At 49.2% G+C, this 14104-nt stretch overlaps 1 protein-coding gene across 1 annotated transcript in view; it reads right to left on the bottom strand.

The window, feature by feature from the left end:
* LOC136562532 (vascular endothelial growth factor receptor kdr-like) overlaps positions 1–13400 on the bottom strand; it is a 129597-nt gene extending 116197 nt beyond the window's left edge. Inside the window, exon 1 of the mRNA XM_066559421.1 lies at positions 12882–13400. Within this exon, the coding sequence (XP_066415518.1) occupies positions 12882–12939 (58 nt within the window). The 5' untranslated portion in view covers positions 12940–13400. The remainder of the gene's footprint in view (positions 1–12881) is intronic.
* Between the last annotated feature and the right edge of the window lie 704 nt (positions 13401–14104).

Below are 14104 nucleotides of genomic sequence, written 5' to 3'. Positions count from 1 at the left end.
GAAAAACAAAACACATCCAAGGAGGAACAATGTCTCTTGTTTTCTTTCTTCCCACCCTTCCTCATGACAAAACATTAACAAATATTGATATAAGCACTAAAACTTTGATACTGAGCTTTGAGAGGATCTGTAAATGGGTGTCTTGTTTGTATCTGTGTGTTATTTATCTTTTGTTTTCTGCGTGGCTGTGCCCATCCTCTGAGGGTGCAAATCCAAAAGGCTGGGCCCAAAAATGAGCTGGGGCTAAAGGTACTCAAGGCTTGGCTGTAGGTTTGGGTCGGTGCAGCTTTTGTAGGGAGACATCCATGGCTGAGAAAGGACAGTGCCAAAATGGAAATAATAATAGTAACAATAACAGTAATAACAACAACAACAGACTGCAAGGGGCAAGGAGGAGCTCAGGCTGGGTTTTGAGCCCTGGCTGGATGCTGCTCAACTGAAATTTTCTGCTTCTCCTCAAAAGTGTGCAGATTCCAGAGCAAGTGAGCTCCTAGAAGGGGGATTTCTCCTTTGGATTCTCAATAACTCCAATAACCCAATATTCCCTTGAGCAGTGTGATGCCTGTAATCACCTTCTTTTTACTGCTGGAAGCAGCAAGGGGCTGTTGGAGGGCTCCAAGGAGGAGGGGAAACTCCTCCTGAGCTCCTGACCAGCCCAGGTGCACTCCAGGCTCTCCAAGAGGCACCTCCAGCATGGGGGGATGAGAACAAACCCTCAGCCTGGAATCCTCTCACTCTGAGAGCCTCTCAGTGGGGGAATCCATCAGATCAGGGCTGGAAATTAGCTTTGCAAATTCCTCTGTGCCAGAAGAATGAAAACCAAAATGTTTCTTGGGATGTGGTTGCAGCTGGAGTGGCTCTGCAGCAGTGCAGGTGTGGGTGTGGATGCTGTGGATATTTCACCATTCAGGAGGCTGAGGGAGGTTCCACAGCAGAAGAAATTCCAGAAAAAAATGCAGCTTTGTAAGGCCTGAGCACCCCTGCCAGGGATTTCTGCCAGTTCACGCCAAGCCCAGCACAGTCCCCAGTCCTGATCCCCAGAGCCTGAAATGCCTCCCTGTCCCTGCAGCTTCAGGTGGGCTTTTCTCTGGTGCTGGGAGTGAAAGATGAAGCAAATCTGCAGCTCCTGAGCTGCTTTTTCTGTTCCAAGCACTGATCACTCCATCCCTCCAGGGAGGAAGGGAAGGACCAACCTCCCTGATTTACAGAAGGGCAGAGGCACAAAGGCAGGAAAAACCTGTGCTGCAGGGAGGAATGCAAGGCCAAAATGCACTGGAGACTGAGGGGGCACCTGCAAACATCAGTGCAGGGCCTGAGCAAAGCACCCACACTGCAGGAGCAGGGCTGGAGTCACCCCAGCCTCTCCTTGCAGAGATTCTGGGTGTTCCTCATCCCACCCTGCTACAGCCCCTGAGCTGGAGTCACCGCTGCCCTGGGGTGTTTGCCAAAGGGCAGGGACAGAGCTGAGTCACTCCAGCCTCACCTGAGCTCCCTGCTCTGCTCTGGAGCACAACCCCAGCACAGAGCCAAACCCTCAGACCTGGCCTGGTCCCTCTGCTCCCAGTGCTCCCAGTCCAGAGCATCCTCAGTGCTCCTCACAGCTGCCCAAAGCATTTCTGCACCAGGCCTCTGCCTCTCTCTTCAAGAAGTGCTTGGACAAAGCCCTCAGGCACAGGCTGGGATTGGTGGGGTGTCCTGTGCAGGGACAGGAGCTGTGCTGGATGGTCCCTGTGGGTCCCTTCCAACCTGGGAGATTCTGCGGTTCTGTGATTCTGCAGTTCTGTAATTCTGTCATTGATTCTGTGACTCTGTGGTTCTGTGATTCTGTAGTTCTGTCATTGATTCTGTGGTTCTGTGATTCTATAATTCTGTCATTGATTCTATGGTTCTGTGATTCTGTGTCTGTGACTGTGGTTCTGTGATTCTGCAGTTCTGTAATTCTGGGGTTCTGTGGTTCTGTCATTGATTCTGCGGTTCTGGGGTTCTGTGACTCTGTGGTTCAGTGATTCTGTGATTCTGCAGTTCTGTAATTCTGTCATTGATTCTGTGATTCTGTGACTCTGTGATTGGTTCTGTCATTCTGTGATTCTGCAGTTCTGTAGTTCTGTGATTCTGTGAGTGTGATTCTCTGATTCTGTGACTGTGATTCTGTGACTCTGTGACTGCAGTTCTGTGGTTCTGTGATTTTGCAGTTCTGTGGTTCTGTGATTCTCTGACTGTGTGTTCTGTGGTTCAGAGGGGCTGCCTGTCACCCAGAATGTCTAACGAGGCAGCAGCTCAAGGCAGAGGAAGACATCAAACCAATTGATGCCTGAATTTGTGCTCCTGAGAATGCAGAGGAAGTGCAGCCCCAGTGAGCTGTACAAGCACAGAAAGTTAATGTATGCTCGTTTGTATATCTGCCCATTGTCCAGGGGAACTCTCCACTTCCTCTGGGGATCAATAATGAATAGACCTATAAGGGAATGTTGTGGTGGCAGCATTTTCTCTTTTCCTACCATTTAACTCAGAACAATATGGAACCAAAACAACAAGGCAGCCTTTCAAAGGCTGGCAGTACAATGCACCCTATAGGACACCAACCATTAAACTGAAGAGCACGAGGGAGACCTTTGCCCTGTGGATGCTGAGAATTCCTCTCAGTTCCTTTATCCTGAGAATTCCTTTATCATCTCCAGTGCAGAAGATCAGAGTTTGAGATACTCTCCTTACATCCCACCACGCCCAAGAGTCACTACCCTGCTTTCACTACCAGCAGATGGCAAGGGCACAACTGAGATAAGCAAAAGAATTAAAAACAGGAAAGATGACTGAATTGGGCTGCTCTGGGCTCTCCTCTCTCTCTTTAAGTCTGGTTAGCTTAGCTCTGAATTGAAGGAGACTTCTGGTGACACCAGATGCATTGGTCAGCCTGGAATGAAAGAATCAGCAGCCCAAAGAAAAGGCTCTGCAAGGCTTTAGGCTCGTGATTGATTCAGGTGAAGTTTATCCTGAGCCACACCAGTGATGCCATCAATGATATATCAATATTGTCTATCATTGCTATTCCAGGGATGCAAAATGGAAGAGTTCACACTCTATCAGAAATGTCCAGATCCTGCAACAGCAATCCCAGAGTCATGCACAAAGGCTTTGGTGTTTGCCTCAAGCAGAGTGTGCAGTGCTGGAGCCTGGATTACAGATTTTACTTGGCACAGGTAGGCAGAGAGGGAGAAGCTCAAAGATGCACTGCTCAGTGCCACAGCACAAATCCAGGTAGTATTTCAAAGCCTACATTAATTTTAAAGTACAAAGATATTGCAGAGTGGAAGGGCAAATGGCCTTGAACAGCAGCTGTGCCAGCAATCCTCCATGGAAATCAAAACCAGCTCAGCTTCAGCTTCTCCACTAATCTCACTTTGAGCACAGAATTTTCATCTCTACTGCCCTGATTTTCTCCTGAGTGCTGGACAGGTTTGGCAAATGAAAAGTGAGATTTATACCCAGACAAAACTCCTGTCCTCTTCCTTTGTCCTTCTGCCAGAAGCCCACCAGAAAGCCAAAGAGAAGTTACAACAAATTGGGCAAATATTGCTGGGATGGGAGAAGGAAAATGCTTCTCTAGGGAGCATCTGCCTGTGCTTGTAGACCTGTGGGATGTGCCTGTCTGGGGAGCCTGCCCTGGCTGATATTGTGCACCAGCCCTGACACCCACACAGAACATTAGGAAATAAGGCTGGTGGTTTATTTTTAATAGCAATATAACCACCATGGTTGTGCACAAAGTTCCAGAGAGACCAACCTCAGTAACCAGTGATGCCTTGTGGAGGCTGACCTAGAGCAGAGGCTGGACAGAGATACAGAATAAAGCAGGGAGTTATTAAAAGGATCTCCTCAATGGATGCACCTTGGGCAGCACAAGAGCCCAGCCAGGGCTGCACCCAAGATGAACCAAAATGTCACAAAAATCCCTGACTGGTCACGGGGTCTGTCCCTGGGATCAGTTCTGCTCCATTTGCATCTTGCAGTTCATTGTCCCATTCCAGCTTTAGCCCATGCAGTCCCACCCTGCTTGTTTTTCTCTCTCAGCCCACAGGGTTTGTGCTCTTGGGCTGAGATTTGGATCATTTGTCCTTGGTGCCCAGCTGGAGCAGGAATTGTTTTGTCTCCCTGCTCTGTGCACAGAGCTCAGCATCCCCTCATATGCAGCCAGACCCACACACTAAAGCAGCACAGAACCTGAAAAATAGAAAAGCAAAAACCTGAGGCATCACTAGAAGAAGGCATCATGATTTCATGACTTATCAAATTAAATTAATAATGGCATTTCACCAAGTGGGTCTGAGTATTACAGACTCACCCACTCATTACTTTTCAAATATGAAGGTGACAACAATAAAAAAGGCAAAATGGCTGATTTATACCAGAGATCAGAATAGAAAAAACAGATCAGAACAATCCCATAGGAATAATAAGGAGAAATCAGCCTTGTAAACAATGGCAGAATTCCTGATGGAACTGTTTGGAGCTGGATGGGGAACCTTTGACAAGCCCCGCTCAGCAGCTCCTGTTTTCCTGAATTCCCCTTCCCAAGGAATCCCTCCATCCCAGTAATGTCCTAGCTGGGTCTTTCCTTTCACCCTGCACTTCTCTCATCAGAGCAGGGCTGCTCTTGCCCAGGCTGACCCAGAGAACTGAGCTCATGTCTGTTTGCCTGCTTGGGAGAGCCAGGAGAAAACATTCCAAACGTGGGAACACCACAGGCATTCCAAAGCTGTAAACCCATCACTCTGCAGGCTTGGTTTATCTCCTTGCTGATGGAGCAGGGGATGAAGCAATAAAACTGTTCACAGAATCCTCACACCTGGCCTTGCCTTCCCAGAGGTGCCCTGATCCTTGGAAAAAGCCCCACTGGGTGGGATGAGCTGGGACAATCCCAAAATGAGACGGGCCAAGAGCAGGGAGCTGCCAGTCCTTCCTGCCACACTCTGCTCCCTTCATGCTGACACAGGATTTTAGGGATTCATCCCTCTCTCTGGGAATTCCTATTGAGCCAAACCTTTTGCTCTATCCTTACTCCACAGAAAATCTGCCCAGACTAAAGGGAAGTTGTTTAAAGCATGGGAGTCTCCATGATCTGTGCAGCCAAAATAAATGTGAGGAATAGCAGGAAGGGTTCTTGTGCTGCCTCACACAACTGGGGGCTGCTGCAGGCTCAGGCACACTCTGGCTTTCCTTCACCACTGGAAAAGAAGCAGGTTATTTTGCTTTCTCACAGTGAAGCAAATCAAGACTTTTCCAGAAAGATCAGTAAGATCTCTACCTTTATAAAACATGCAGCTTTCAGTCTGCCATTTTTCCCCTCAGATTCCACCATAAAATGTGTAAACAGCCAGAAGAAAATAAATGTTCTGAGCCATACAATGGACAATTCAAAGACAGGCTATTGTCTTCAGCCAAGCACAGCCTTAAACCTGTGTGAGCGAGAGGCAAAGCTTGTCCCGAGTGTGTAAACATGAAAATAACTCAGACATGATCCATTTCCAGAGAAAAAATGTGGCAGGCCAAAAGGTTACCTGATTCTCTCTGCTTTACACTGTGTAACAGCTTAAATTGTGTTTTAAAGGTCCTCAGGCTGACATCATTGTTTACATTGACTTGACTCATTCTTTAATTGTAACAAACCCCTTCCAAGCAGGCTCAGTGCTGCTGTGTCATGCAGAGAGAGCTGACACCACTGCCTGCCTCATCCACATCCAGAAAGAGCTGGGAAAAGAGATCTTGGGTCAGAAAGAGCTGGGGAAAGAGATCTTGGGTCAGAAACAGAGCTGGGGAAAGAGATCTTGGGTCAGAAAGAGCTGGGGAAAGAGATCTTGGGTCAGAAACAGAGCTGGGGAAAGAGATCTTGGGTCAGAAACAGAGCTGGGGAAAGAGATCTTGGGTCAGAAACAGAGCTGGGGAAAGAGATCTTGGGTCAGAAACAGAGCTGGGGAAAGAGATCTTGGGTCAGAAAGAGCTGGGAATAGAGATCTTGGGTCAGAAAGAAGTTGGGGAAAGAGATCTTGCCTCAGAAAGAGCTGGGCAAAGCATTTCCCCCCACCCCTGTGTTCTGCATCATTCTTTCTCCTGGGTGAGGAATCAAAGCAGTGGAAGCTCAGGAATCCTTTCCCTTCTGTCTGTAAATCACCATGAACTGAGGAGTGAAGCAGCCGTGGGTGCCCTTCCCCAGGGGAGGGGGTGTCCCAGGGACCCAGTGGGGCACCTGTGGCACTTGGTCCTGCAAGGAAAGGCAGAGGGACCTGGAGCTCTGCAGCAGGAACTCCCCAGAGCTTCACTTCCCTCCTTCCAGCACCTCCCTGCTCCAAAGGGCTCTGGGCAAGCTCCTCCAAGCTCTCCCTGCTCCTGGGATCAGGAGTGCCCACACCAAGGGCTCCCAAGTGCTGCTGTGGGATGTGTGTGATGGCTCCTGGGGGAGCTGCTCCTGGCAGCTGCATCAGGGAGAGGAGAAGCAGAGGGGAAAATCACATTTTACAGCTCTTGGGGGGCTCTCTGTAGGAGGTGTCTGCAAATTAAAGGTCTGAAACACCGACCCCGGCACTACCCAGCCCTAAAATCAGGGAAATGCAGGCTCAGGATGATCCCTATTGCTGCAGAGCCCTTTTCATTAGTGAGGGAATTGAGGAGGAAATTCTGGGCAGCCCCACACTCCCATCCCCACTGCAGCTTCTGGGCACCGGGAGGAAATTGCTTGGAGTCCTAAATGAGTTTATTCAGCCCTGATCTCAGCTAATGAGCTCTGCATGAGCAGCAAACAGGATGAACAGCTCCCAGCTCAGCTGTGTGTGTGTGTGTGGGGTGCCCCTGTGAGCAATCCCATTTTCCTCAGGGCTGGAGGGGAATGGCCAAAGCAGCCCCGTGGTGGTTCCTGCTTTTCCTGCAAGCTGACCCCGCTGCATCCGTGAGGAAGAATTCCAGGTGAGCAATTCCTGAGCTGGGGGCTCTAAGGAAGCAAACATTTTGGCTGAGGTGGTTTGGATTCCTGGTGATTTTGTAAAAATGGAACAGGTAATGACAGGGTCAGGCTTCCTTGACCCTCAAATCAAGAACAATCCCAGCAGGGCTGAAAACTCCCCTCTCCACTTCCTTGGCAATCACGTTCCCACAGTTCAGAAAAACACAGGAAGATCTAAGGAAACCTATGTGGAAAGGAAGAAGACAAAGGCAAGAGATCTGAAAATAGAAGGCTGGTCCATATATTTCCTTTACATTCTGGGCCTCAGTTTGGGTTTTGGCTGAATTTTGAAACTTTGAGGGCCACGTGCTGGTGCCATTCCCTGCAGGGCACAAAGGAAAAGTGACTTTTTCAGACTTCCATCATTTGCAGGGTTAGATGAGGTTCTTTCCTTGTTGCTCAAAGACTCAGTGCTAAAACTTTCCTGCTCAGAGCCAAAACAAAAGCCCTGGTCACGCACACCTCCTATTTGAGATGTGGCCCCTCCTGCTTTTCCAGGTACTGGGGGGACTTGCAAAAATTATTTCTTGTAAAACTTCAGTGCAGCAGGAACACAAAGAGCTGGCAGAAAACAAGAGATTAACTGCAGGACTCCAGCAGTCCCACTTTGTTTTGTTCAGAAATCTCTGCACCAGAAAGAATTGTAAAGGCAAAATTCATTTTGGGACAGAGAAGAGAGACTGTGCAGACCCCTGGTGTGGAAGGGCTGGGAATTTCCTCTTGGCTTCTCCTAATGTAAAAATTTGAGGAATCCTGAGCCCTGAGGGGAGTTTAGGAGACATCCAGGAAAGGGGGGGAGAGCAGGAGAGGGATGTAGGATGTAGTGGGGACAAAAAGTATGTGCTGCAAAGTCAGACTAATCCAAGGGCTTGGGGACAGGGTATTGGAATGACTCATGAAGATTTCCACAGACTCACTCACTCTCCATCATAAAACAGTTCCTGTATTGCTCCCTGTCCAGCAGAGAGCAAAGCTGTGTTCCAGTGTTGGTAAGGCACAGAAGGCAGCAGTGGCACAGGGCAGCAGCTCTGTGCCAGTCCCTGCTCCCATTCCCACAGCCTTTGGAAGCGTGTCCAGCACTGGCAGGGAGGGATTTCCACAACATGGGCACCCATCAGTTTTGCTCCTCACAGCCTCAGGGGATCAGGCTGATCCTGATCCTTCCTCCTTCCCCACTGGAGGAAGCAGCTCCTGCAGAAACCCTGATTCCTGTGATTTGTGCTGATCCTGCCCTGCTCCTGATGAGTGCCAGCTCTGCTCCCTGGGGCAAGCCTTCTATTAAATGCCATTTCCAGATAAAAACCTTGACTGGTGGATTTTGGATTTTCTCTGTAGCCTTACAAAGAAAAATTAACGAGTGCCTAATGGGGAGCTCAGTTCTCTATTACACACATCTCACCCAGCTGTTTTTGGGCAGCCAGTTGTGCTGGGGGCTGTGACTGGGAGTGGTTGGATGGGAATGTCCTGGTGGGCACTCAGAGCCATCAGAGCTGCTTTCTGAAGGAAAGCTCCAGGACACATTTATTTCAATCCTAGCTGTTGTTTAGATACTCCAATATCCCTTCATTACTCCCACCCCTAATTCCCATTCCAGTGCCATCAGGCTGGTTTGGAGGGAAAAGGAAAGGGGGATCAGAGGAAGTACCGGAGTGAGCAGGTGAAGCTCAGTGGGGCTGTGCTCCAGGGTGCTCCTTGTGCTCACTCTGAAAATCCAACGCTGCCTCCTGGAAACCTCCTGGGTACCTTTAAAAAATCCAGGTGGCTGCTGCTGCTGCCCCCAAAACTCTCCTGAGAGCATCTTCTTTGTGCCCCCTGTCCCTTTTCTGGTGCCCAAGTCACCCTGCAAATGTCTCTGCAAGGACCAGATGTGAATCATCCCTCCATAGAAAGGGGACAGACCAGGTTTGCACCCTGCTCCAAACTGCACTGCTGATCTGGGAGACAAACCCCCAAAAACCCAGATCACCTTTTCCTGCTGGACCTGAGGGATCTCCTGTGGGGCTTGGAAAGTTTTTACTTGTGTGCATAAACTTATTTACAACATAAATATAAATACAATAGTAATAATAATAATATAATATAATAATATAATAATAATAATAATAATAATAATAATAATAATAATAATAATAATAATAATAATAATAATAAATTAATATAATAACATATTACATATAATATATAATATATTTCTATAATGTTATATATTCTATAGTCTATATTACTATTGTAAAATATAAATATTAGATATATGTTATATATATGGAAAATATGTTATGTTATATATTATATATTACATGTTATATATTATATATATGTTATATATTATACATTACTATTCTATTATATTATGAACAACAAAAGTATTCAGCCCAATCTGAGCTATTAATTCGAAGTGCAGTAAATTGAGCTCTCACTTTGTACAAATAATTTATCATAAAATGAACAATCCAGGGAATGGGTGAAAGGGCAGAAATGACCCAAAGGAACCCCATTTTTCTTACACAGAGCAGACCAATGCCCACAGATAAATACTTTGTACAAGTTTTAAAGAAAATTCTGCAAGTTCTTACAGCAGAAACCTTCAACAAACAATCTGGTTCATTTCCTCAGTGTTCTTTTGGGTACAATACTGTTTTTTAGAAGTTCAGGGAGTATTCAGAAATACTTGACATTTTTTTCCCCTGCCTTAAATGGCTGAATTGGTATAAAGAGATTTCCAGTTGGTTTCGAATGTGGCAGCTTCAGCAGGAGGCTCATATATCACCAGCCTAAAAAAGGCTCCTCTGCTTTTTATAACATTTTCCCACAGTAAAGCTAATGTTTGGGAATAACACCAGTTAGGGCACACATTTTTTGGGAAAACAACCCCTCGGTGCCTCTGCCCTGGCACAGCCACACTCATCCTGCTGCACTCTGTGACCATCCTGGCTGGAAAACCAGGAGGAATCCGAGCTCCTGAAGCTTTCATCTCCTGATCCATGGCTTAATTGAAATCTCTGTGTTAACAAGCTTCATTGCCCATCCACTACAATCAATTTGTAGAAGACATTGCAAAATTAAACAACAACAAAAAAATCAATTTCTAACGTGCTTCATTTCAAAGCCATCGGGCAGGACCTGATTTTTATTCTTCAATCTTTAATAATTTCCAGTGTTAAATGACTGAAATGGCTGACTTTATTCCAATACCCAAAAAGTGCCTTGGATTGCTCAGATATTAAAAACCTTCTGGTGATCAAGTCAGCAGGTAAAAGGCACTGAATTTTTCATGCACAATTTAAGGTGTAAGAATTTCTTTGCAGGTTGTTTTTGCAAGGGCTGGTTATGAACCACCCCACCCCAGAGCTCAGAGCTGTGCCAGCTGTTGGCACCTGCACCTTCATTAAATCAGTGGCCATTTCTGAGAGCAAGACCCCAACCAGTGCTCTGAGGAGTTGAGAAGAAGCTGAGCAACGAGCAAGAGGAAAGTGGAAATTTAATGATACTCAGGGAACTAAATGAGGCAACTTAAAGGTGTATTTAGAACTGTATTTTAGAATAAGGAGGGAAATCACTGGGATGATGCTTGTATGGTCTCTTCCCCCTGGTGAAAGCAACAAATCAGTCAGGAATTCCCCAAAGGAGACCTGGATAAATGTAGTGGCCAGAATTTCATCAATTTCATTGCTGGGGATGAACTTGGAGGGAAAAGTGCTGAGGAGTCAATGCCTTGGTGCTGAGCAGCTTTCACACTTCCAGGGCTTCCCTTCTCTCTGCATTGCTGATGGAATTGTTTGGGGTGGATTCAGAGTCAGCCTCCTCAGCACAGCCCTGCCTAACTTTGGCCACAGAGATCCCAGGGAAGGTTTAACTACACTGAGGGGTAAATCCAGGCTTTGGGAGGTGGAGCAGAGCTGCACTGAGCTCAGGAACCCTGAGGCCAAGGTGGTGAGGAGCTGACTCCCCAGTAACACCAGTGCCATCCCAAATCCTCAGCCCTCCTGGCCCTGTCCCCCCTGGCTTCCAGCCCAAGGAGGGCCCCCAGAGGCTGTGCTGGTGTTTTCTCTCTCCCTGAAGATGAGCCAAGCTCCTGACATGCACAGGGCTGCTCCAGGTCCCTCCCCAGCCTGCACCCTGGGCACAGGGGTGTTCCTGCCTCCCTCCCTCTGCCACAGGATGCAGATTTTGCCTTCTCATGGCCTCCTCTGTGCCTGGCACTGATGGCAGAAGGTATCTGGACCAAATTCCAAGGTTATTGGGGCTGAAATGATTAGGAAAGGAACCTGGTGAGGAAGGACCTGAGCAGCCCTGAAATGTGGGCAGCATCTCCAGCCAGGATTTCCCCCTGGACTCCCTGTGCTCCACTTCACCCTTAGCCTCAGGAACACTTGGGCACACCACGTTTTCTCCCATATCCCAATCCCTTTTTATTATTCCTCTCTGATCCCCCAAATCCTGTGGTGATTTATGCCTCTGAAATCCACACTGGATTTTAGGCAGCTTTTCCAGACTGTGCAGAGGTTGGAGCTCCCAAAGCAGGCAGCTGCTGCTGCTGCACGTGTCAGCCAGCTGGAGCACATCCCAGGAATCCTCCCAGGGCTGCTCCAGGTGCTGCCCAAGGTGTGGGCACTGCTGGCTGACCTGGCACAGGACACATTCCCTGGGGATGGCACGAATCATGAGGATTCCTGCTGCAGGGGCTCCTTGCCACCTGCCAGGTTTGCTGCTTCAGCTTTTCCTGGAAAGCTGGACAAGCCCTTTGGAGCATAACCTCAGGCTCAGTTATTTATTCTGCAGGTAACTGTGGGGAAGATGGGAGATTCCCCAGGGTTTGTGCCTGCCAGTCAGTCCCTTTCTGCAGGAGGAATACATTAAATCCCTGAACGAATCCAAGAAAATCAAGGACAGTGATGCTCCACAGTGTTTCCAGAAGCTATCCACTTAACTATGAAAATATAATATGCTGAAGAACAACAGCCTCGTGCTGTGCAATACATCCACTACCCAAAAAAATGAAAAAGTCCTTTCTGTCAGAAAGGAATTCCCCAATAAACAAGAGCCTGTCTCCCTTACACAATTTGCAGCGTCATGAATGAATAGCTCAGTAATCCAGCAAAATCCTCATGCTTAATGAGATAATGAAAAGTCACACGGCAGATGGAAAAGCTCTCCCAAATCTCATTAACCTGCCTCTTGGCTTTTCTGATAGCAGCAAAAATTGGGAATAAATCTGGGGGGACAGGGAAAGGAAAATGAGTTTTGGGGAGCAGGGGATCTAACCTGGCACCTGGGCTGAGGAGGGGAAGGCAGTGAAGAAGCACCACGTGCACAAAAATTGAAATCTCAAAGAACCGATATTCAAAAATTGAAATCTCAAAGAACCGATATTCAGAAATTGAAATCTCAAAGAATCAGAACTGGACTGTCAGAGAGAATGCCCGTGATGTCTGTGCCCATGAGCCCCAGGACAGCGGGATAGCCCAGGTGCTCCCAGACAGCTCCTCCTGTGAAAGCCTCAGCTCTGCCTCGAGTGATCCAACACAACCAGGAGCCCTCCCACAACGAGGGAAAAAAGCCACAAATCGGTGAACACTCACAGTTGCTATTTCTAATCAAGCGGCCAAACCTCGAGGGGGAACACCCATTAAAATCTGACCTTGGTGCGCGACACCTTCAAGGAGGTTTCGTTGTTTTACCTCTGTTTCCAAAGGTCAGTTTTAACGGAGGTGTGAACCCTGAGGCTTTGGGGACAGAGCGGTGACACCTGCCCGCTGGCACCGGGGCTCTCAGCTGGGTGACACCTCCGGGAGCACAAAAAGCGGGGAAAAGCTCAGTAAAGCATCACGGAGCGCTCCCGCAGGGATGGCAGCGCTCGGGGCCATCCTTGCCCCGCAGCCCCGGCTCTTACCGTGCAGCAGCAGCAGCCCCTGCAGGGCACACACGGCCAGGAGGGCCCGGGGCAGCATCCCGGGGCCGGTCCCGAGGCAGCCGAGCCCGCTGGAGTTTTCTTTCCTTCGCTGCGAGGAGTCTGGGGAAGGGACGGGCAAGGACGAGGCGCGCAGGGTTTCCCACTTGTTGATCCCAGTTAAATTGTTCTTGCCATTCACCGCTTCATCCTGGGGCTGCGGGCTGTGCTTGCCTTCCCTTCTTCCCGAGGTTCTCGGTTTTTTTTCCTTCACCCCCTTTCCGCAATCACCTTATTCCTTCTTTTCCCCCGTTTCTCCAATCCCTGCGGTGTCCGGGGGGAACCTTGCTCTGCCTCAGAAGCCTCCCCAGCCCTCCCGGCTGGCGCAGAGTCACTCGAGGGGTGGGAAAAAAACCAAAGCAAAAACACCAGGAAAAAAAAAGTTTGGCAAAAACTTTCCCGCACTCGCTGCTGGCGGCCGCTCGCACAGCGCGGAGCTTGGCTGAGGTGGCAGAGGCTGCTGTGAGATGGGCTCCGGCAGGGAGGCGCAGGTGCCGAGGGAAGGATGGAAGGACAGACCCGCCGGCAGGACAGGAGCACGGGGAGCTGCCCGCAGCCCGGCTGGCTCTACCTGCCCGGGGGCACCTGCCCGGGGCAGCGGGGCCGGGGCATGGCCGGGCTCGGGCTCTGCCTGTCCCCCTCCCCTCGCCTCGCCGGGGCTTTCGCAGGGAAGTTTGATGCGAGCCCGAGATTCTTTATAGGGACAGGAAAAAAAAAAAAAAAAAAAAAAAAGGAGGAAGGAGAGACGTCACCAGCCGAGGCGAGGGGACTTCACTCTCTCTCTCTCTCCCTCCCTGTCATTTCACAGAGCTCCTGGGTTTCCTGTGGCTGCTGCCTGAGATGGGGCAAAGAAGGGAATTCCAGCTGCTTGCCGGCCTCGCCCGTCCCTGCAAAGCCGGAGCTCGGGGATTCAGGTGGCACCGCCTTCCCCCAGGGCACAGAGGTGGCAGTGCCCGGCCGCGGAGCCCTCAGGCTGCGGGACACCGGGGAGGGGACACACACCACCCGAGGAACGAACGGGCTGTGTCCTGCAGACACCCCCTGAGGATGGGCTGTGTCCTTTAGACACCACCTGAGGATGGGCTGTGTCCTGCAGACACCACCTGAGGATGGGCTGTGTCCCACAGACACCCCCTGAGGATGGGCTGTGTCCCACAGACACCCCC

The sequence above is a fragment of the Molothrus aeneus genome, chromosome 14, assembly GCF_037042795.1.
Source record: "Molothrus aeneus isolate 106 chromosome 14, BPBGC_Maene_1.0, whole genome shotgun sequence".
NCBI classification, from domain to species: Eukaryota; Metazoa; Chordata; class Aves; order Passeriformes; family Icteridae; genus Molothrus; species Molothrus aeneus.
This window is presented reverse-complemented; position numbering and strand designations above follow the sequence as displayed.